This window comes from Oncorhynchus kisutch, linkage group LG17 (assembly GCF_002021735.2).
Source record: "Oncorhynchus kisutch isolate 150728-3 linkage group LG17, Okis_V2, whole genome shotgun sequence".
NCBI lineage: Eukaryota > Metazoa > Chordata > Actinopteri > Salmoniformes > Salmonidae > Oncorhynchus > Oncorhynchus kisutch.
The window spans coordinates 57758548-57783066 of record NC_034190.2 but is presented as its reverse complement, the minus strand read 5'-3'; the positions used below and the strand labels follow the sequence as shown (position 1 = coordinate 57783066).

General features: G+C 44.5%; 1 protein-coding gene across 4 annotated transcripts; it reads left to right on the top strand.

Moving 5' to 3' along the window:
• Window positions 1-828: 828 nt before the first annotated feature.
• Window positions 829-20073, top strand: LOC109907972 (protein FAM110A). Of its 4 annotated transcripts, XM_031794149.1 has the most exons (4): window positions 857-958; window positions 8783-9022; window positions 16602-16915; window positions 17078-20073. In XM_031794149.1, the coding sequence occupies exon 4, from the start codon at window positions 17086-17088 to the stop codon at window positions 18469-18471; it is 1386 nt and encodes a 461-aa protein (XP_031650009.1). In that variant the 5' UTR covers window positions 857-958; window positions 8783-9022; window positions 16602-16915; window positions 17078-17085; the 3' UTR covers window positions 18472-20073. The 4 variants fall into 4 exon arrangements, with proteins under 4 accessions (XP_020361879.1, XP_020361881.1, XP_031650009.1 ...); XM_020506290.2 differs by lacking the exon at window positions 8783-9022 and having other exon boundaries at window positions 829-958; XM_020506292.2 differs by lacking the exon at window positions 8783-9022 and having other exon boundaries at window positions 832-954.
• The last annotated feature ends 4446 nt before the right edge of the window (window positions 20074-24519 follow it).

Sequence of the window (24519 nt, the reverse complement as noted above, 5' to 3'; positions counted from 1 at the left end):
GACTGCAGAGTGAAGGAAAAGCAGCCAACAAGTGCTCAGCATGTGCAGGAACTCCTTATGTTGGAAAAGCATTCCTCATGAAGCTAGTTGAGAGAATGCCAAGAGTGTGCAAAGCTGTCATCAAGGCAAAGGGTGGCTACTTTGAAGAATCTAAAATGTAAAATATATTTGGATTTGTTTAACACTTTTTTTTTGGTTACTACATGATTCCATATGTGTAATTTCATAGTTTTGATTTCTTCACTATTATTCTACACTCTAGAAAATAGTAAAAATAAAGAAAACCCCTTAAATGAATAGGTGTCAAAACCTTTGACTGGTACGGTATATATCTATTCCAGTCTCTGACATTGCTCATTCTATTATGTCTTCATTTCTTTCTTCCTTAAAACCATTTATGGATTTGTATATTGTTTATTTTAATTATAATATTGCTATAGCTATTACTGCACTGTTGAAGCTAGAAAGACAAGCATTTGGCTGCACCTGCGATAACACAAATCTGTATGCAACCAATAAACTTAGATTTTACTCCATGTTATTGCGCAGAGCGGTCTCCAAGCAGTCGACAATGCATCTTCCAAACTGGGAACTGACCAATGGCGGATTGTGGGCATACCAAATTGGGACATAATGAGGGGTGAACAAGATCCCATGCCTTGAGCGTATTTACAACATTTAGACCTAATCTAAAGCAATGCCATCGGATTTGTTCTTAAAAACATATGTATGATATTTGTAGGGTTTTGATTATTGAAGACAAATTACACCTGACTTTTTTTTATATTGCCACTAAATGGGCTTGAGTTGGTATCTTCCGCGCCAATATTGAATTCCCATACTTATGCACTTGATCTACAACCACCCCGAAGATGGATACTTACCTACAGCTTTATCATATGAGTCTGATAAAACACCGAAAACGATTAGCCATAACGCACTCGGAGACACATAGTGAGTAAGTTATCTACACAGTATTTCATTGCATTCCAATTCAGCTTTCTACAAATTGGGTAGAATTGGCTACAAATTGGGTTTTAGAACCATATTATTTACATTGTTTCATTATCATGTTGTTGTGATTGCACACCTTTTTCCAAGCAAATGGACTAGAGAAAGGCGTAAAATAATTTTGTGTCAGCCAACTGGCTAACTTGTGTTGACTGGAAAGGTGACTTGTGTGTCTGGCATTAGTAGTGGACCCTGTAGGTAGGTTAATTTAACACATTACTTTATGGTGCGTGTTCTATGTGACTTGTTATCCTCAAACTGTTGAGATAGGTGTGTTGGGTGTTCCCTCCATGCAGGACATTAGGTGGGTGTCAAATGAATGGGGTGGTTTGGGGAAGGAAGCGGACTAGGCTAGGCCTAACGTTACTTCTCAATGTCCCCGTTGGTGTATTTGCACGCTGGTTTCTGTGCAAGGCCAGGGCTGAAGTTCTGCTCCCTAAAAGGGAGCCTGCTGGCTACGTCCTCAATAGTGGTGAGACTGGATACCAACACGTGTTTTCTTAAGGTTCTCGGGATCCTTTGATGTTTTAACTCTTCGGTAACTGCCAGAGTGATTTCGAGCTTTAGCAATGAACCATAGCAAAGCTTTATTAAGCCATAATGTAGCCTACACACAGACAAGTTGCAACAGTGTATTTATATGGCTGTTATTTAGAATGAATTGATGGTAGTCTTTCCTAAATTGGATTTGCACGCTCAGTTTTAACAGCAGTAAAGAAAGAACACATTTAGTGGGTCTGGGACGATACCAGTATCACAGTACTGGTGGGGGGGGGGGGCGAAACAGATGTAACTTTTTTAGGAACATAGCTTTAATGGTGTAAACAAACATGACTCGTCATGTTGCCTTTATTTTTCAAATTATAGAACAACCTATTACACACAGTAGCTTTTTAAAGGAACCAAGAGTTTGGTGTGCTTCCTTGTTTTCATTTTTGGCATGAAAAAATAATACATTTTAGGAGCTGCAGTAGTATCCTTTTCACACACATTTCTGGCCTGTCTGTCCTAAATCCTGTCAGATTAAAGCCTGTAGCAGATGTCGGTATTATTACAATAACTGTCGCACACACTGTTAGGGCCTTGAATAACTACACACACAGAGTAAAATGTTGTCTTTGGGGTAACAACCAGATTTCACAATATCAAAATGTAACTAACAATCTAGGTTAGTGCAGTTATTACCCAGCTTGTTTTGACCTTCTGGCCTATGAGCTCAGACTTAATTTAAAAAAGACCTGATTTCAAACTCTGTGCTCTGACCCACTTGACATAGCATGAATGGGACAGAGTAGGCTATTAGAAAAAGTGTGGGTGATTTGTCATTTTGTTGGATTGAATAGGAAATCCCCCACATTGCTGGTGGGGTAATAGTTATGTGAAGATGTTATGCATATCACTCTGTGGCTGACTGTGTTAGGCTGGCCTGAGTCTGGTTGTTGTCAGGGCTGCTGACTCTGTCATCTACCATGTGATGAGAGTGCGCTGTCAGCCAAGTAATCCACCAGTCAACTCACCACAGCATTATGCAACTTCATTTTAACTACTAAACTGTCAGATTAAAACACACCATGTTTTAAAAGCCACCCGTAAAACATCCCACCACACTTCAACGCTGCACTATTCAATACAGTTTGAGTGATTCCTATACAACATTCTCAGGCAGGCTGAGAGTATAGTATAGGTTCCCTAGCTACAGCTTGGAGAGAGGAGTGGTCTCATGGCCCCTCACCCTCCTAAATTATGAACACTTTGGAATGGGGTCAGTGAATCTGCCCTTGACACTGAGCTGAGGACCGAGGAGATTGTCTGTCTACCGCCCTACTCTGTTTGGAGTTTGAGATTATTTTTGCATCTCTCTTTTCTTGTATCAGAGGTAAGCCAAACAGAAGGTATAATAGTTATGGCATGCCAAAAAGATGGCTAAAGTTTTGACTCTGAAGGGCAATTAAGATGGCAACAGTGATAACAAAACACCCTCAACTATCTACTGAAAGATTAGTCTAGGCATAAAAATCTGTTATGGATTGAAGATTATTTTGTGGGGAATGCAAGAATGCACTTTTTTTTCAGCCAAGTCACAGGTATACTGAACAAAAATATAAACGCAACATGCAACAATTTCATATATGAACTGTAACTCAGTAAAATCTAAGGACATCAGTCAATATAAATAGATTCATTCGGCCCTAATCTATGGATTTCACAGGACTGGGAATACAGATATGCATCTGTTGGTCGCAGATACCTTTAAAAAAAGGTAGGAGCGTTGATCAGACATCTAGTCAGTATCTGGTGTGACCACTATTTGCTTCATGCAGCGCAACACATCTCCTTCACATAGAGTTGATCAGGCTGTTGACTGTGGCCTGTGGCATGTTGTCCCACTCCTTTTCAATGACTGCGAAGTTGCTGGACATTGGCGGGAATTGGAACAAGCTGTTGTACACACCGATCCAGAGCATCCCACACATGCTCAATGGGTGAAATGTCTGAGTATGCAGGCCATGGAAGAAGTGGGATATTTTCAGCTTCCAGGAATTGTGTACAGATCCTTGCGACATGGGGCCGTGCATTATCATGCTGAAACTTGAGGTAATGGCGGCAGATGACTGGCAGGACCATAACCCCACCGCCACCATGTGGTACTCTGTTCACAATGATCAGCAAACCGCTCTCCCACACAATGCCGTACACGTTGTCTGCGGTTGTGAGGCTGGTTGGATATACTGCCAAATTCTCTAAAACGACATTGGAGGCAGCTTATTATAGTCTTTGGCAACAGCTCTGGTGGACATTTCTACAGTCAGCATGCCAATTGCATGCTCTCTCATCTTGAGACATCTGTGGCATTGTGTTGTGTGACAAGACTGCAAATTTTAAGAGTGCAGTTATATTATCCCCAGCACAAGATGCCCCTGTGTAATAATTATGCTGTATAATCAACTTTTTGATATGCCACACCTGTCGTTTGGATTATCTTGGTATGCTCACTAACAGGGATGTAAAATTTGCGTACACAATTTGAGAGAAATAAGCTTTTCTTGAGTATGGAACATTTCTGCAATATTTTTTTACATTTTTATTTCAGCTCATGAAACATGGGACCGTTTTTATTCAGTGTAAATACTTACATTTCCCGTTATGACAATTCTTTTCAGTTTTTTTCCAATTAACAGGTGTGCCTTGTTAATTTGTGGAATTTCTTTCCTTCTTTAAAGCATTTGAGCCAATTGTGTTATGACAAGGTATGGTTGGTATACAGAAAAAGTCCATATTATGGCAAGAACAGCTCAAATAAGCAAAGAAAAACAGTCCATTACTTCAAGGCATGAAGGTCAGTCAATCTGGAAAATGTGAAAAACTTTGAAAAGGCAGTCGCAAAAAAAACCATCAAGTGCTATGATGAAACTGGCTCTCACGAGGACTGCCACGAGAGAAAGTTACCTCTGCTGCAGAGGACAAGTTCATTAGACTTACCAGCCTCAGAAATTGCAGCCCAAATAAATGCTTCACAGAGTTCAGAGGAGACTGTGTCAATCAGGCCTTCAAGGTTGAATTGCTGCAAAGAAACCACTACTAAAGTACACCAATAAGAAGAAGAGACTTGATTGGTCCAAGAAACACAACCAATGGACATTAGACTGGAGGAAATCTTTCCTTTTGGTCTGATGAGTCCAAATTTGAGACTTGTTTCCAACCACCGTGTCTTTGTGAGAATGGATGATCTCCGAATAAGTGGTTCCCACCATGAAGCATGGAGGATGAGGTGTGAGGGTGCTTTGCTGGTGACCTTGTCAGTGATTAATTTAGAGTTCAAGGCACACTTAACCAGCATGGTGAAGGGGTTAAACCAAGGCCTCATATCTTTTTAAAGGGTTAAGTTTTATGATAAACTGTATGTTCTCCTCTCAGGAGACGTGTGTGTGTGTGTGTGTGTGTGTGTGTGTGTGTGTGTGAACACCTGTTTTGAGTGTTGTGCCCTTCACACACTATCAGAAGGCGGAAACCGTCTGGTCCCCACCGTGGCTGAGGTTCTGAGAGTACGACTGGTTTTCTGAGAACACAAGGCTGCTGCAGACCTGATGAAAACAGCCACCTTTCAGAAGATGCTTAGACTCGTTCATCTTGTTATGACCTTATACTTGTCATGAAAGGTCAAGTTTCAGTCAAATCCACTTCTGAGCTTTTAATTGCTGACAAGATGGTTGCTGCTGTCAGGGGGAGTTTATATTTATTAAAATGTTGCCAGGGAAAGTCACGCAAGGGGAACTGGGGAGGCTATATAAGTTACAGGATGTCTTAGACACTTTGCAGAACCTGGGGAGAGCTATCATATACTGTACTCTGTATCAACTTCTGCCTACAATTGTATTACTAAAGGAGAATTGTAATACTTAAACAGAGTATGTTTCCCGTCTACTACATATATGTATGTTTGATAATTAGATAGACCTGATCATGTGTTTGAAGAAATTGACCAACAATGGCTACCACAGCATTCTCCAGCGATACGCGGTCTCGTTTGCGGTTAGTGGGACTATCATTTGTTTTTCAACAGGACAATGACCCAACACACCTCCAGGCTGTGTAAGGGCTAATTGACCAAGGAGTGCTGCATCAGATGACCTGACCTCAACCCAATTGAGATGGTTTGGGATGATTTGGACCGCAGAGTGAAGGAAAAGCAGCCAAAAAGTGCTCAGCATATGTGGGAACTCCTTGAAGACTGTTGGAAAAGCATTCCAGGTGAAGCTGGTTGAGAGAATGCCAAGAGTGTGCAAAGCTGTCATCAAGGCAAAGGGTGGCTACTTTGAAGAATCTAAAATGTAATTGTTTAACGCTTATTTTGGTTGCGACATGATTCCATGTGTTCATAGTTGTGATGTCTTCACTTTTATTCTACAATGTAGAACATAGTAAGAATGAAGAAAAACCCTTGAAAGAGGTGTCAACATTTGATTGGTACTGTATATACAGTGCATTCGGAAAGTATTCAGACCTTCACTTTTTCCACATTTTGTGTTCTTATTCTAAAATGTATTACATTATTTTTTTTCCCCCACATCAATCTACACACCCCATAATGATAAAACAAAAATGTTTTTTCATCACAAAAAATGTAAATGTTACATAAGTATTCAGACACGTTACTCAGTACTTTGTTGAAGCACCTTTGGCAGCGATTACAGCCTTGAATCTTCTTGTGCCAAGCTTGTAGTGTCATACCCATCTGTATTTGGGCAGTTTCTCCCATTTTGTTCTCTGCAGATCATCTCCGGCTCTGTCAGGTTGGATGGGGAGCGTCACTGCACAGCTATTTTCAGGTCTCTCCAGAGATGTTTGATCAGGTTCAAGTACGGGCTCTGGCTGGGCCACTCAAGGAAATTCAGAGACTTGTCCGGAAGCCACTCCTGCGTTGTCTTGGGTGTGGGCTTAGGGTAATTGTCCTGTTGGAAGGTGAACCTTCACCCAACTCTTTGTGCTTTGCTCCATTCATCTTACCCTCTCCTGAATTGTCTCCTAGTCCCTGCCGCTGAAAAACATCCCCACAGCATGATGCTGCCACCAAGGACTTCACCGTAGGGATGGTGCTAGGTTTCCTCCAGACTTGACGCTTGGCAATCAGGCCGGGCGGCCAGCTCTAGGAAGGGTCTTGGTACTTCCAAGCTAGTCCCATTTAAGGCCACTGTGTTCTTGGGGACCTTCAATTCTGCAGAATTGTTTTGTACCCTTCCCCAGATCTGTTGCCTTGACACAATCCTGTCTACGGACAATTCCTTCGTCCTCATGGCTTGGTTTTGCGCTGACATGCACTGTCAACTGTGGGACCTTATATAGACAGGTGCCTTTCCAAATAATGTCCAATTCATTGAATGTACCACAGGTGGACTCCAATCAAGTTGTAGAAACATCTCAAGGATGATCAATGGAAACTGGATGCACCTGAGCTCAATTTCGAGTCTCATAGCAAAGGGTCTTTATTTCTCCTTTATTTATTTGTAATAAATTTGCCAAAAAATGATTACAAACCTGTTTTTTCCCCTGCATCGTTATGGGGTATTGTGTTTAGATTGAGGGGAAAGAAGTGTTTAATCCGTTTTAGAATTAAGCTGTAATTTAACAATGTGGAAGAAGTCAAGGGATTGGAATACTTTCTGAATGTAGTGTGTGTGTGTGCACACTACCATTCAAAATTTTGGGGTCACTTAGAAATGTCCTTGTTTTTGAAAGAGAAGCACTTTTTTTTTTTTTTGTCCATTTAAACAAGGCCGACGTTCGGCCTCCGGGCCATTTTTTTATGTGTGTATATATGGTGACCACAGCCATTTTGCTGGTCAACTACCATAATCCAATATTCAATGACTGCCACAGCTGTTGTGTGTGTGTGTGTTCCACAGCAGTTAGAGCTAGGGCCTGCTTGGGCATGCTGATGTGTAATATGGAACAGTAATGTGAGTGCGTCAGACTGGCTTAGTCTGTCCAATGGAATGTGTGTGTGTGTCTGAGCCCTGAGGCCAGGCTTATCTGTTGTGGGAGCTGGGCTGGTGTTGCTGTAATAGTGAACCTGCACCCCATATGCCTTTTCACTCTCAAAAAAAAAAATGCAGAACATGGATTGTTATGGAGAATGTGATAGAGCAGTAGCAGTCAGCCATACAGTAGCTGTTCTAGCGGGAGAATACCAATCATAGACTCACTCCGTTTAATCCTCTGACACCTACCTTGCGGCTAACGTAGGTGGAACAGGAGCAGTTGTCGGGTACGCTCAAATACACTTGGGTTCCCATGGCGATACATTACCATAGCCACTGGGTATACTTTGGAAGTTGTTATTGATGTTCAGTAGTTCTGCTGAGCTTGTTCCCCTGGCAGAGTGGTGTCGGTTTCAACGCAGCAGAGGATGGAGGAGGAGAGACGGTAACTTGACGGTCTGTCTGCAGGGGGTTCAGCTTTAGGCGGTGTGGGATCATAGGGATGTTCGTCGCTGGAGTTCTGTAGATGACATACTCAGGGAGAGGCAAGACAGATTTCTCTGATCGGACTGGTCTCGCTGTGCTCTTTTTTTTTTTTTTTTTTTTTTTTTAATGAGACCCTGAGAGAGAGGAGGACATTATTTGGTGGGATAAAATGTTATTAACTGGACGTTTTTCAATCATGACATAAATATTACACTATTTTAGTGTTGATGTTCTTTACCATACACACACAGCCAGCTAGTGTGATTTGAGTGGAAGGCCAGTGCGATTCTCACTGTGCTGTGTCAGGAAAATGAGAGGGTAGTTTCATAATTCTACCCACAGAGCCCTGTCCATAGCACCCCACCCTACACATCGGTTGGCCATAAATAAGCAAGACGTGCAGGTTTTGGACCGTAGAAGAGAGGTACTGTAAAGTCTGGGCCTTGCTTACAGGAAGCAATCAAGCTGCTGATATGAATGGACTTGGATATAGACTCACACAGGGCTGGGTAACACAGCCTAGTCCTTTCCATGTATTCCCAGTAGGACTGCTGCTGTAACACAGGCCAACCAGGCTTACTGACGGGCTATATCCTCAGCCACACCGGCATGTGGTTTTCTTGTCTTTCACCCAGCTTTCTCTGAGGTATATCACGTTGTCTAACAGACCAGAGGTGTTTTTCAGCTGGAATAACCTCTGGGGAAAGTGGAAGTCCATAGAACGGTTAAGAGATTATTTGTTCATGGGTTTGTTAGGGACAAATAATTTTATGGTGGTTAAAAATGATGCTTTAAATTTTGTTTCACAGTTGACTGGCAGTTTACTGGAATCCTTCACTGGGACCATTCCTTTGCTCATCTGTAAAGGAAAATGTGTCTTGGCTAACCCTTTAAATGGGAAGAAAGTGTAAGGGATCTCACGTGACTGAGGAAGAGGCCCTGCCTGGCTGCTTCCTGCCTCCAGAGTGGCTGTTCCTGATTCAAGGCAAAGGGTGGAGTGAGTGCAGGAGGAGGAGTATTTCAGTGAGGGAGTGAACCAGCCTCTACAGGTTTGTGTTCAAGGAGAACTCCGCATACACACACTCACTCAGGACCCAGATGCATGCTCTACATTCTCATAGTCAGCTTTCACTCTAGAGGGCTTGATTCTCCAGTGTTCTTGTCCAGATCTTTGAGACTACGCTGAGGATTCCACGCGTGAACACACACACAAGTAAGTAGGACTATCTGGACGAGCTGACCAAACAGCCGGAGTGTTTAGAAGTGGTTTGTGTTTGTTTGATTCTACACCAGGGGGCTTGGGTGTTCTGTTATTTTAGGTAACCATACTTTAACTCAAGGGAAGTAACTTTTGTACTCCAGAATGTAAATGATATTCATATTATCCCGAAGCACATTCCATTTGTAACTAGATGCATGTAATTTGTCATTTTGCAGTATACAGTTGAAGTCGGAAGTTTTACATACAGTTAGGTTAGAGTCAATAAAACTAGTTTTTCAACCACTCCACAAATTTCTTGTTAACGAACTATAGTTTTGGCAAGTCTGTAAGGACATCTACTTTGTGCATGACACAAGTCATTTTTCCAACAATTGTTTACAGACAGATTATTTCACTTATAATTCACTGTATCACTATTCCAGTGGGTCAGAAGGTAACATGTTGTCTGTGCCTTTAAACAGCTTGGGAAATTCCAGAAAATGTTATGGCTTTAGAGGCTTCTGATTGACTCGAATTATGTCAATTAGCCTATTGGAGATGTACCTGTGGATGTATTCCAAGGCCTACCTTCAAACTCAGTGGCTCTTTGCTTGACATCATGGGAAAATCAAAAGAACTCAGCCAAGACTTCAGAAAAAAATTGTAGACCTCCACAACTCTGGTTCATCCTTGGGAGGAATTTCCATACGCCTGAAGGTACCACGTTCATCTGTACAAACAATAGTATGCAAGTATAAACACCATGGGACCACGCAGCTGTCATTCCGCTCAGGAAGGAGACGCATTCTGTCTCCTAGAGATGTGAAAAGTGCAAATCGATCACAGAACAACAGCAAAGGACCTTGTGAAGATGCTGGAGGAAACAGATAGAAAAGTATCTATATCCACAGTAAAACGAGTCCTATATCGACAGAACTTGAAAGGCCGCTCAGCAAGGAAGAAGCCACTGCTCCAAAACCGCAATTAAAAAAGCCTGCACATGGGGACAAAGATCATACTTTTTGGAGAAATGTCCTCTGGTCTGATGAAACAAAAATAGAACTGTTTGGCCATAATGACCATCGTTATGTTTGGAGGAAAAAGGGGGACGCTTGCAAGCCGAAGAACACCATCCCAACCGTGAAGCACGGGGGTGGCAGCATCATGTTGTGGCGGTGCTTTGCTGCAGGAGGGACTGGTGCACTTCACAAAATAGATGGCATCATGAGAAGGAAAATTATGTAGATATATTGAAGCAACATCTCAAGACATCAGTTTGGAAGTTAAAGCTTGGTTGCAAATGGGTCTTCAAAATTGACAATGACCCCAAGTATACTTCCAAAGTTGTGGCAAAATGGCTTAAAGATGACAGTTAAGGTATTTGAGTGGTCATCACAAAGCCCTGACCTCAATCCCATAGTACATTTGTGGGCAGAACTGAAAAAGTGTGTGCGAGCAAGGAGGCCTACAAACCTGACTGTTACAACAGCTCTGTCAGGAAGAATGGGCCAAAATTCACCCCAACTTATTGTGGGAAGCTTGTGGAAGGCTACCTGAAACGTTTGACCCAAGTTAAACAATTTACAGGCAATGCTACCAAATGCTAATTGAGTGCATGTAAACTTCTGACTCACTGGGGATGTGATGAAAGAAATATAAGCAGAAATTAGTCACCCTCCACTTATTCTGACATTTCACATTCTTAAAATTAAGTGGTGATCCTAACTGACCTAAGCCAGGGAATTTTTACTAGTATTAATTGTCAAGAATTGTGAAACTGAGTTTAAATGTATTTGGCTAAAGTGAATGTAAACTTCTGACTTCAACTGTAGTGAAAACCCTATCGTATGGAGGCTTCTATCCATCAGACACAGCCGCTGTCCATCCTCTCTGGCTCCTGTGGTCTCATGGTTGTTTGAATTTTCCTAACCTAAATACTGGCCTTGATTATAAAAGTTGGCAGCTCTGCTTCAAGACAATCATCTCTTTCCCTAATTGGGTGAAAGTATGTGTGGCAGTGGAAGAATTTAAGAGTAAACACATTCTTGCCAACAATGCATTTGAGAATGAGCATGTTGAAAACCATGGTGATGATAATGATGTAGGGCAGTTGGGGTAATGTAGCTTTAAGTCAGAATCACATGTTGGCTGGGAAATGTTTTGTCTCTGCCGTCAGCCTGTGTGTATAGGCTAGTGTATAGTGGCCGTATCTCCTCTGGCCCTCAGGTAAAACAAACAGAACATCCCCACCCTCTCAGGGGAACTTTGGGCTTTCTGCCTGCATTATGGCAAAACAACCTGGGATTCCAGGGGTTAATCATTGGATGATGACTGCGAAGCGTGTCTGTGGGAAAGTGGGGTTCTCTGGCAAAGCCAACACTGAGGCACCGCCGACGACTCAGCCCGGCCACTCTCTTCCCCAGCATCACGTCTCTGTGATTACTGGCTGGCTGGCTAGGGACATGTCTATGTGATTGCGCCCGCGCCTGAATTTTGGAGTGCATTCATTGCTGAGGGTGGATTTGTACTCCCTATCTCTTTCCCCTTAGGCTGAGCTACCACAGTAAAGGCCAGGGCTGTGTAATTTTCTTGTCTATACTGTGTTATCTAACATTAAGATTAGTCATGATGAGGAGGGACGCAGGGTCGTAAGGTTGCTCAGCAGGGGACTGAACACTGAGCCTTAGGGTTTTCAGAGAAACACGAATGCTTGTGAACATTTTATAATAGAGAGATGACAGTTGAGATTGAGTTGGAGCACTTTGATTTGTTAGGGTAATATGGGCTATATGGAACACTGTCTAATCCTCTGTCAACATGACTAATGAGTGTTTTTCCTGGTAGGCCCTACTTTCAGAATTCTCTTTGAACCCCTTTCTCTTTTTTCCTAGTGGGCTAATGTGGACAAATTACAGATGTCTTTGTCCGTATGTTTGCGCTACAGAGCTTAGCTCCCCTAGGGAGCGCTGTACCACCTGCTGTTGTTTCATTACCTCCTCATTTAGCCTAGGCCACACATGGTTATACACTGCTCAGTTTAGCGAGAGATGGGTCAGCGTGTATTTGTGTGAAGGATGTATTTTGTGTGCATGTTTGCGTGCGACATCTGTCTGTGTGAAGGGGGTGGGGTGGGGTGGGGGGCAGTAGAGTAGACGGTCAGTTGGGATCTCCAGTGTATGTAATTGTGAATGGGATTTTGTATCCTGAAGCCATAGACAGACAGTGATGGTTTAGAGGGGGAGTTATGCTCCAATGACTAGCTCTAATCTGACTCTCTGTTGACTTTGTCCTGCTGGGCGTGTGATTGTTAGGGCGGGGGTGTTGGCAGGCACAGAGAACATCTGTACTTGTACCCTAACGGACACTCTAGTATGGGGTTTCTCGCCATCCATCTCTCAGCCCAATCTGCATTAGCCTAACTTTAATGCAGTTCAGCATGTGTGTGGAGGATATATACTTTGACCCTATGCCATAAGGTTACAGGTTTTAGATCCTGTGAGATTTGCTGATACTGTGGAGTTGCAGCAGCAGTCCTCTCCTGAGAAAAATTATCTTCTTTACTCAAGTAAAACCTCTTAAATCACCCCCTGGAGACAGTGGTTGATAACCTCTGAACTGTTGGGTGACCATAAAATCTGGAGCACAGTGGGTGGTGGGGTTAGTGGTGACAATCCAGTCTCTGTGCTATCCATTGGGTTGCCAATGGTTGTTTTTAGTAGAGCTATCTTGGTTTTGGTCTTTTTACAGGTTTTATTGTTGCTGTGAGTGTCAAGTCTGACATTTTATACATTTCCTTGCTCTGTAGTTGGCCTGTTAGATTAGTGGCGAAGGCCAATACATACATAGCTCCGCAAAGTGAGGTGAGTTCACAGCTCTGCAGGGTCCTCTAGCCTCTCAGTCCAGCAGGACAAACAGTCAGTCACACCATCTCACTGTGTTTGTTTGTATATCCATCTCGGTCACGTTTCCTGTTGTGAAATTAGTCACTGCTTCCTTCTATATGTGTGATGTAGCCTACCTGAGAAACCACGGCCAATGGCAGCTTCGCTTCCCCCTCTTTCTGTGGTGACTCTTCTGTAGGTGGCACCCCTGTTGTTGTCCTTCACTCTGAGGTCAATGTCCAGCAGGCCAAGGCTACTGTGGAAACCAACTGACTCCTGATTGGCAGGCTCGCTTGGCTCCTGACTTGAAACTGCTTTCCAAGACTACGGTCTGCCACTTTAACCCTTTACAATAGCACCACTGCCTTACGGAAGCCCTCTTTATCCTGAAGCATATGAATTGTAAGGCTGTATTCTTCAGGAATTCCTCTGTTCAGTCCTGACCTCTTCCTCACGGTTTCTTAAACCCCCTGCTCTCCGTCTCTGTCACGTGATAGATATTATGGGAGAAGCAAATTGCTTCCAGTCACATAATTCCCTTGTAATTACCCCTCATGGCTCTCTTGCCATGTACTCTGTGGGCTGCTTTTTCCTTTCAGCCAGAGGCCACTGGGTTGGTGCTGACCACAGATAGATGGAGCACCTGTGGCTTCATGTGCTTTTCTCATAAGGCATAGCATTCTCCACTAATCATCAGCTGGATGAAAAACTGTACACTCAACGAAACAGAGGTAGAATATTGCTGTGAGCCTGGTTAGGGAGAGCACAGCAATTTCCATTCTCCATTTGTGGTCATTCCAACCACAGTGAGTGATGTAGTTGAATGTTCAGCCAGGCAGGCAGCATGTCATGCAATTGGAGGTGTTTTTATTTCTGACGGGAGGTATTCCTGCCCCCCCCCTGGCTACCAGGTGCCCCCCCCTGTTGGCTACCCGAACGATGGGCTCACATACTCCCTTAAGACCGTCGCTTGAAAAATGAGAAAGCGGCAATAGTACGGTTTGTCCATTTTGAGACGTTGTAGCCAGGACACTACCTCAATAGTCACAATTAATCTAAGAAAAGTCAAGAAGTCTGTCATTAATTGACTTTTTTTGCCAAGGAGATCTTATTCTGATTCTGGGAAGCATGAGGAACACCTTTACCCTCGCACCAGGGTGTCGCCAGTGTTTTATCTTAATGTTAGTGCCAGTGTTATTGTGTTTCCATCAGGCGTGTGACACTAAAGACTTGTGGCGGCCAGAATCAACAACCTCTGCATCATTCAAGACTGTTGCTTTGTGGTGTGTTTTTTAAAGTTTATCTAGCCATATTGTTATGTAGATGCCAGCTTCGACGTACCCGGGGCCTTGCCTGGGCTCCAAGTTAGAGCAGCTCCGCTGGATCCATGACCCAGTGAGACACGGGTGCTGGCCTGTGATGAAAACAAAAGTCTGAGCCTTTTGTGTAAATCTTCATTTGTAAATGTGGCAACAACTGTGGATCTACCTCTGAATGACAATGGCTGGTGCTTCAGGAAGAGATGGGTAGGTTGTGTTTACACACCTTCCTTGTTAATACACAGCATTTGGGATTCATAGCCGTATCACTGGCTGGGGGCACAGATAACAAAGCGAGGGGGTGGAGAGTGGATTTCAGGATTATGCCATCTGTTAGGGTGGGTTTTATATGGGCGGTAGGCAGTGGCACCGTCCAGGAAGAAAATGATTACCCCCTCTTATCACCAGGAACAGGAGAGGTTTATGATAATTACCAGAACAATAATTTGTTTGTGATTACACCCAGCATGTGTAACCATACAATAATGGTAACCAGACACTAGCAGGCTTGTGGTAGTTAATTGGGCAGTTGATTTAGGTCAGGGGGGTTACTGAGTCTCTTGTCTGAATGAAAATGTGGGTTCTGGAAAGGGTACTGTCTGAGATTTGTCTAGCCTTTGACCACCAGCTGCTGTGTTGGAGTGTTTGACAGTGTCCTGCCCTCGTATGTCAGTGGCCCTGTAGGGTTGCAGCCTCGCCTGCATGATTGAAGTGCTGTACAGTAACTGTGGATGTGAACGATGTCGGGGTCTAGCACAGACACCAGAGAGCCTGCCAGCCACCTCACCCCTCTGCCTGAGCAACTGTGCCAGCTATTAAAAGACCTGCCTCTTCGAGACAGGTGTGTGTGTGTGTGTGTGTGTGTGTGTGGAGAGATTTGAACTGCAAAAGGCAATGCAACCTTGTTTTATGTGCCACTGTCATGATTACAGTCACGTCCTTCCCATTATTTCTCTCTTCTCTCCATGCTCCCTATGGCTCACCTGTTATACAGGTCCCTTTGAGTGTTTGCACACTGTACGGTACACTAACCATTCTATTCCTATGTTCATATCTATCCATTTTGGTAGCTGACTGGTAGACTCAGGGTCATACTACATTTTACATTATTTTATAGCAGGATGTGGCATACCGAGGCATTTCCTACTAGAATTCTATGCTCTATTTCGGTGGAGATTTCTCTTTTTGGTTTGTCACATGCAGAGGATGAAAGGAGGCGTGTGCGTTGTTAGTAGTACGGGCTGATATCTGTCGGTCCTGCTTTCTCTCTCTTCTGCTGCTGGAGAGGGGGGACATGAGCTCTGGGAGACAGCAAGGCTATTAAAAGATTAATAAAAAAATGTACAGCGGAATATGATCATGGTGGTGATAAGGGGAAAGAGATGAGCCCAGCCAGCAGTAACGCTCAGTGTGATGTAATCCAGGGCTTTGATGGTGTAACTGTAATGAAAAAAAATTACATTCGGAATTGCTTTTCAATTCCTCTGAAACTGGGGATCAAGAAAGGAGGAGACAGAATTGGTGTACGAGAGCAGCTGTCATTGGCTGTGAGCATAGACAGGGGAACAGCAAGGGAGCAATTCTCTTCTTTCTCCACATGTATTAAGAGTACTTAAAGTCCAATCTTTACCAGGAAGATGTGATGCTCCTGAGATTGAGAGGATATGAAACATGATCGGCTGATGTCTTTACAGTTTTGCTCTTCTCATATTTCTTCACATACTTTCTCTCACTGTATGGCTATAGTGTTGAACAAAGAGCAGAACAAGTAGAGCAGTTGAGGATGTTGAAATTTTTAATAAGACCCTGTTTGATGCAATTCGATGTAAAATATTGCAGCTTTTTTACCCACCTCTCCCCCTTTTTTCTTCTCCCTTTCAAATTTAATTTGAATGAAAATTCAGTTTGTTTTGTTGTCGGTGGGGGGAGGGGTGCAATTGGTCAGAATCCTTTGACTAAAGCCAATAGCAGCGTAGCTCCCAACCTCCACCCCTCCCTGCCCTGCTGAGATTCCCTGTCTGGCCTGTGATTGGCTGCATTGGGACTCAGCAGCCAGAGGCAGTGAGTGTGTTTAGGGGAGGAGTCGGATGGCGTATTAAAGCCGGCCGGTCTGCTGTCCTTTTGCTTAAGAGTGCTCCCGTGTGCGTTTGTTTAATTTGGAGCAGTAACGTTATAGGGCGATTCTCCTGTTAGTCTGACAGTCTTCCTCTCTCTCTTTCCTCTCCAGGAGCCCTGCTGGAGCTTCACTCCAGGAACCCTGAGAATCTGTGGAGCTGCCAGATCTGTTGCTTTTCCGGGACGGACAGAAGGATCAGGAGATTGAGTTGCTCTGTCAGTCTGCCTGTGTGATCTAGTTACCAACCAGCGGCAGCTAGGCTAACCCCAGGATCTGCCCCCGTTGGGTCACTGAGCCGGACTGATGTGGAATGTGAACCATGGTGACCCTGTTCCACAATTAGCCTTTCAGTGAAGAGGACAGATAGGGACGACGTGAAGAAAGGAAGAAGAAAAGGAGAAGTAAGAGCAGCAGCAGATAAACCGGTAAGAAAGTTAATTGGTCCTTGGGTGAGAGGGAGGAGAGGAGGGGGGATAAAGGGGCTGTGCAAAACACCTATTTTCTCTGGCTTGAGACAGTTGTGAGCACGAAAAGGACGTTGACCATTACTGTCTCACTCTTTACTTTTCTCTCTGCTTTTCTTTCAGACCCCAAAATGCCTGTAGAGACTCTCCGGCCCTCGGACGGGTGCCTGGTGGGGGTCCCCTTCACCTCAGCCATGCCTTTCCGCATCCTCAACAAGGGACCCGACTATTTCCGGCGGCCCGCGGAGCCTGGAGCCCGTAAGCTGAGCGCGGTGGAGCGTCTGGAGGCGGACAAGGCCAAGTATGTGAAGAGCCAGCAGGTGGTGCTCACCAGGCAGGAGCCTGTCAAACCACCCATCATCCGCAAGCCTCTGCTGTCCCCGGGCATGATGCTGCAGTGTCGGATCAATGCCCCCCCGGCCCGCAAGGTCCCGCGGCGGCCGGCTGACTCAGAGAACACAGGAGGGGTAGGGTGGCGGAGGGGACCCCCTCTTAACCTGGATATCCTCAACAACCTCATCAATGTGTGTGATGGACCCCTGCACTGCTCCCCGTCTCCCGTCCCTTCCTCGCCCTCCGCCTCCTCTCCTTCATCAGGAGGGAACAGCATGGGGAATAGACTCTTAGCTGACCAGGAGAGGAGCAACCGAGTCCTGAACGACTTTAAACATGTTAATAACTGCAACACCTCCTCCACATCCTCCTCTTCCACCTCTCCCTTTAACAACAACAGCCAGGCCTCCCCTGCCGAGCCCAGCCGCCTGCCACCTCCTGTCCCAGCACGTGGGATCAGGGTGGGGGTGCCAGTGCCCTACAGCACTCCAACCTCAGTGACGGTGCGCAGGGTGGATGTTAGGCCCCAGGCTGAGGTGAGGAAGCCCCTGAGGACCCACCTCCGGCCTCCGATCAAGCCCAGACAGACTGCCCAGCCCCAGGTAGCCCAGCCACAGGCCCCACCACCACCTCCTCCACAGCTGCCCCAGACTCAACCTCTGTCCCTCACCCCCATGCAGGCTCTCCCCTCTTCCCCACCCTACCTGCCTCCCAGCCCCATGGTGTTCGGGGCCGGTATGATGCCCCCAGCCTCTCCTGCTTTCACCCGCATGTCCTCAGCCAGTTCCAGGGGGTCTAGGCCCGGCTCGGCTCGTAAACACCCCTCCCTACACCGCTCCAAGTCTGACCTGAGCGACCGGTACTCACGAGCCACAGCCGACCTGGAGCGCTTCTTCAACTACTGTGGGCTGCACCCAGAGGAGGTAGAGTGCATGGGGGGAGTGGAGCGCTTCGCCAGGGCCAGCTCAGACATTGTGTCTGTGTCCAAGATGCGCAGCGTCAGCACCCCCAGCTCTGAGTGTGAGCAGGCCCGGGAACAGGGGGAGGACGAGGATGAGGGTCCTGCCCGACCTGGGGAGCGTGTCCCCTACGGAATCTCAGTCATCGAGAGGAATGCTCGCGTCATCAAGTGGCTATACGGGATCCGCCAGGCGCGGGACTCCAACGCTGTGTCCAATGTTTAGAGGAAAGAGACAGGACAGGGAGGCTCTGGAATGATACCCAGGCCTGTTCCACATTGTTTTTTAATATTGATAAATCCCACAGACCATTGAGGGGTCTTTGGTATATATTGTTTTTTATTTTTGTTTCAAGGAGGACATTGTTATTCTGTTGCCTTACCTCATGTTTTAGAATTTTTTTTTTTGGGGGGGGGGGGGGTCATTATTTTTGAACCATCAATCTTTCAAAGTCGGAGAGCACTCTGGAGCACATGAATTCATCTGGGCTGCAGGTCAGGACTGCTTCCCTAGAAGAGCAGGACAAGCAATCACACTTCTCAAACAAACATTGAAAGCAATCATGTCAGGGATAGAAATGACTGAATGCTGAGGAGGATGTTGATGGGTGTAGACCAGTGATGCTGTGGTCCCTGCTGTCTGTTTGTCTGTCACACAGGTACTAAGGATGCTGTGTAGAGGGTCCCAGAGCCCTGTTGTGTCTGCACTGGGGTTGGAGCTAGTCTGATGATGCAAGAATAGTGTGTGTGTGTGTGTGTGTGTGACGAGCAAGTAAGACTTAGAACCCCATTGATACTGTGAAACATGAAAGCTTTTTATTATTTTTTTTACCTTAGCTTTAAGACTTCATTAATACCGTTGATGTTGATTCCAGCATGCAAGTGAAAGTCAATATATTTCTGGGTCATCTCAACATGGCACAATCACCTGTACTCACAAATACACAATGAAAACAGACGTTTTCAGGTCTGCGACGGAGTAACGTCTGTAGCTGTGTACTGCATTGTCGTCTGTATTGCAGGTGAGGTCTCTAATCAAGCATTGGTGCAGTTTAGTGTTTCTGTTTATTCAGTGAAGAAGTATGTCTGGGTGTGGATGAGAGTCTTGTGGTAAGTGTAGGGTGGATGGGTAGGGGTGCTGTCTGGGATTGGAGGGGAGGAAAGTCGAACACTGCTCAATGGAAGGGGGATCAGGATGGTTGGAGTAGGAAAGAGGGAATTCTCTGAAAGTAAACAGGGGGTGACTTCGGTTCTGCGTGTCCTCGACAGCCTGCAGAGAAGATGGACCAATATGTCTTTTAAAAATGCAATTTGAAGTTGTTACAAAACTATTGTAATCGTACTATTCAACAACTGGTGCATAGCATTCAAGCTTTGTACAAAAGTGCAATCTGGTTGCATCTATGTGAACATACACACACAGACAAACCCACATTATATGCACACAAAATACACCCGCACAACATTAGTGAGTGTTGTGTGTAACTGAATTCTGAAGTATGTGTAATGATAATATGCACTCTGCAGGGTTGGAGTCAATTCCATTTCAAATTATTGGAATGGAATTGACCCCAGCCCTGGCACTCTGCTCTGTGTGAAGGGAAAAGAGGAGGCTGTTTATTTATGTGATTTCCTGTTCCTCTCAGAGGAGACTGATGGAGGGCTCAGTGGTGAGACGATGTGTGGGTCTAGGACTGAGCTCCACGGTCTGTTGATGTGCTTTTGAGGTCAGCAGTGTCTGGCTGTCCAAAGAAGAGTCAAGCTACAACTTGCAACATGGTGTCTTTCTTAACATGTCAATAAAGAATAAAGTTTTAGGAAAAATATATTTCCCTGGTCAGTGATTATGCTTTCAGTGCCTACCAAAATATTCAATGGTGTAGAGTTTGTCATCGAGTTGAATGTCTTAAGGTCATTGTGACGGCATATGGACATAGACTCTGTTTTTTAGAGGCTACAGGTCAGCTTTGCCAAGTTCTGAGATTTTCAATGTGATGCGGGTCCAGAGGAACACCCACAGCTGTTCCTAAATCTAATGTTTTTGCATGAATTGACAGCAGCACTCCCATGTCCCTTTTGACAAGTTAAAAACAATTATATTTTATGTTTTTCTATAGTCTCTCATCCATTATTTAGAATGAAAAACGGTTTATTTAGTACATCATGCTACAGTTATATTTTCTTCCTGATATGGCACAGGTCCAGAAGAGTGTTGGTGCTGTTGGGGCCCGATTCCGCCGTCGAACATTTTGCCTTTCTTGCGCTCGCCATTCCTACGCCCTTCTCATTAGTTGGTGTTTAGACCTACCTTATGCCGGTGCTTCATGGCCTTTGCAGACGTGGTTCCCTTGCGCGTGCTGAATAAATGTAATTCAACTGTTAAACCATCCCACTTGCTGTGTTTTCAGTACATTTATCTTCAGCCATTCCTTTTAAACACCGTGTGCCTTTTTTTTATTTTTTTACTTTGGTCGACACAGTCAATAGAATATATTTAGAGAACCGGTTCAGAATATTAGGGATCAATAAAAGAAAGCCATGTAAATACTGACATTATTCATCGTCATTTCACAAATATTCTCATCTTGTAGATTTATTAGGGTTAGGAAAGTATTTATGAATCATAAACAGGATAGGAGAGCTTTTACGCACGAAAGAAAATTGGTTTGATTCATTCTGAAAAATGACGCATTGTTCTTCAACCCATGGTAATGTTGGAAGGTTAGTGTACATGTAATTGTAATAGGGAGAATAGTGTACAATAGTAGCCTTGTCTATTGCCTGCACTAACCATGGAACTTTGACACAGCAAAATATTGCGCCGTGCATTGGCTTCAAACTGTCATGACTTGGTCTGCGCTCTACTCCATAATTATTTCATTAGCCTACATGTCTTTTTATAATATCAACTATTACTAATGATCCTCAGAAACAACCACATGGCTGCGACGGCATTTACAGAAGAACCAAGTAAATGAAATGATTATGTAGGCTGTACCAACTGTAGGGAACTAACAGTAAATTCACAGTTGAATATGTGTGGTTGTTAGGCCTACTGACAGTGGCTAATATTTAACATGATGGAAACAGAGGAAGTCAGGATAGCCTATATTTAAGTCATTCGAGAGCGGGCCCATCCCTCCAAGTTAAGGCCGTACAATTTAAATGATGAGTAATGGCACAGCATTTTCATACACTTTGTGGGAAAGTTGATATGCTTCAGTTTGCTGCCATATGACTGGTTTCACATTTGTCTCCAGAGATCAGAAGGTAAAATAATCTAAACAATTGTCATTTATTTTTACAATCCCCTTATCCAAACGCATTACTCATTTACCTAGCTCTTATCAATTTGTAAATGACAGAAATAACACTTCTCCATGCACTATCGGAAAAGTAACGTTTTTTTTGTTTTTTTTTCCCAGTTTCCTTGAGCGTAAAGGTGGTAGAATTATTAGGGCATTAAGTTACGGTCAGAATACGGCATCAGCTATTCTCATACATAAGTTCAAGATCAGAATCCACAGAGAGAAAGGCGCATATAAAGGGGATTCCATTCCATTTACGGAAGCTTATTTGCCTACTTTACCCAGTTGTCTTCAATGGAGCATTTCTCCTTCATACTGACAGAGAGGAGGATGGATAGGGAATAGATGGGGAGGGGGCCGAGTCGGGGTTGTTACCCAGCTGCTGAATTCCACAGTGGCCCTGCCTGCCAAACCCTGTCCCATGGCACGTTACTTCAACATCACCTCCTCACCCAAGGATGTGTTCTGATTTAGGGTGCAGGTTTAAGTAGCTTTGGGGAGGGTTATAGTGTTGATGGTATTGGGGCAGCAATGTGCTATGGATCCATAAACAAAGCGATAAATATTGTCCCTGAGGCTGGGATGAGGCCCAGTGGCTCCAACCACCTGTCACTCTGGTCAGCAGTGATTCATGTCCAGCCCTCAGTGGAGAGAGAGGGGGAAAGGATGGGTGAGAGAGTGCACCTTCTGCATGCCAATATGCTTAGTTTTAGGGCTTATACTGAAGGAGCAGACTCCCTTGGTCTGGGAAGACCAGTGTTGTTAGGAACACAGGTATAAGGACAACAGACAAAGCAGGGACTACTGCCATTGTGTTTTTAGTATGCCTTATTGGCCCCTCTCAAATTTTCCTTCAACAGCTTTTCAAAAGTAGAGGATCCTATGATGTGAAATGTGCCATTTCAAGACACAAGGCGAATGTTGGAGTGCGGGAGTGCGGGACAGGAAGTAAACTCAAGCATATTTCCTGTGTTATCCCATGCACTGTCGTTTCCCATTAGACTGACAGACAAACAAACGGGATCAGCTAGCTCTCAGGCAGAGTGAGTGAGGAGGCCATATGTCCATATTGACTGAGAGATCCGCTGGGCTCTGGTGCTCTGCAAGGGGAAAAACACACAGACACACACACACACACATCTGCATTTTCTCACAATCACACACACTCGTGGAAATGTAGCCGTCTTAGTGTGTACTGCATGTTTGCTGAGTGTATGTCTCTGTTCTGTGGGTGAGTGTGTGTGGAGTCTGACTTTAGACTATGAGGCCTGGGTTAAACGGGGGGCCAGGGAGAGTTTGTGTTGTAAACTGAAGACTTCCTGAGTTCCTATAAGAAGGCTTCTGCTAATGTATGTCAAGCCCTGACACACTCACCCACCGGTGGGAGGGAGGGAGGATGACAGACAGTGATAAGCTGATTAGGGACAAGGGGCAGATGGGGTCTGTGTGTGTGTGTGTACATGCTCTGGGTGCTGTATCCTGTGGGAAAACTGGGGGACAGTGTGGTTTTTAACTTAGCATGTTGCAGCACTCCACATGGATCACATCACAACTTACCTGCTACACTGACGCGGAGGCATATCTAGCCTTTTCTGTACATACAAATACAGCCTCTAAATGGTACTGTTCAGTACAATACTCAACTGGAGCCCCTATGGCTCTAGCTGCAGTCAGATCAGCAACTTCTAACCATAATCTTTAAAAGCTAAACTGTGAAACCATCTTTAGATCAGCTGAAAGGGACGAGCGAGTGCCAGTCTGGCAGGGGATATAGGGCGGATGATGCCGGCGAAACAGGATATTTATAGATTGTGTAAAACATATTGACAATATAACACGTCAGCCTATCTAACCCACTAACAGAAAGGAAGATTCCCATGTTTTAGATGACGATGGCAAACAAGGTTATTAGTAAGGTGTCTGTGCTTGCTACTGTTTTGCAACAGTAAAGTCATAGTGTGGGAGGGCAGGAGTGCAGAGCCATGTCTAAACCCGTTTCTGTCGGATCTCTTACAGGGCATTCAGAGACACCAACGTGTCACTTTAGGAGGCGTGCAAAGCAACTCCTTTAATAATGTATCAAGCTCGTAAACGAACAGGTGAATGCAGAAAAAACACCTGAGACACTCAAACAATACTAGTTGGGCTGGTAGGACCATTTTTCTCAAGTGATGCTCTATCACTTCAATTGCTTACCATATGAGCTTTTATTTATCAGGTTCTTGGAGGTATTTTATTATTTCAGTGAGGGTCAATGAGTGAGTGTATGTGTCTATCGGTTCGGGTGCTTGCCTTTCCATTTTGTTTTCTGGGAAACTTTCAGACTTTCCGTTTGGAAATATGTACTGTAAAAGGCATTAAATCACCGAGATAAGGAGAAAGCCAGCCAGCCAGCCAATCAGATGAGATGTGTCTTCCTCTGCACTTTGATCTGTCTGCTGCACATGGCCAAACACAACCACACCTGTCTGCCTCACAACCCTACACTGTCTGACAATAACAATGTCAGGCCAGGAGCCGTAATTAACGGAAACAACGGATTTACCCTCCCACGACGGATGCCAAATATTGAGAGTACCTCAGGCTAGAGTTGGGCAATTCCAGGGCTGCTTGTGTTTACCTAACCTCTTTCATTGAAAAATCCCTTGACTGACATCACAAGTTTGATAGGAAGTCTCCCACCCTGTTGTTATTGCAAACCCTGACCTTCTATGTCCTGTAATGAACTACTCTCTTGCCAAAGGTGGGCAGGGTTTGTCTTTTTAACACAGGCTGGGAGTGACCAACCTATCAGTACTGTTGGTCACCCAAATCATAGTACAAGCATGTCAATAATTATGTAATATGCTCTACTGTATTTTATAGTGATGATTACCACATAGTTTATTATGGTGTTGTAGTGCACTATAATGCACTGTAGATATGCACAGATGGACTGTCACAGCACATTTTTTAAAAAATGATGT

Excerpts from the sequence above, each read along its gene's own strand:
- LOC109907972 (XM_020506290.2), top strand. The coding sequence starts at position 17,086 with ATGCCTGTAGAGACTCTCCGGCCCTCGGACGGGTGCCTGGTGGGGGTC.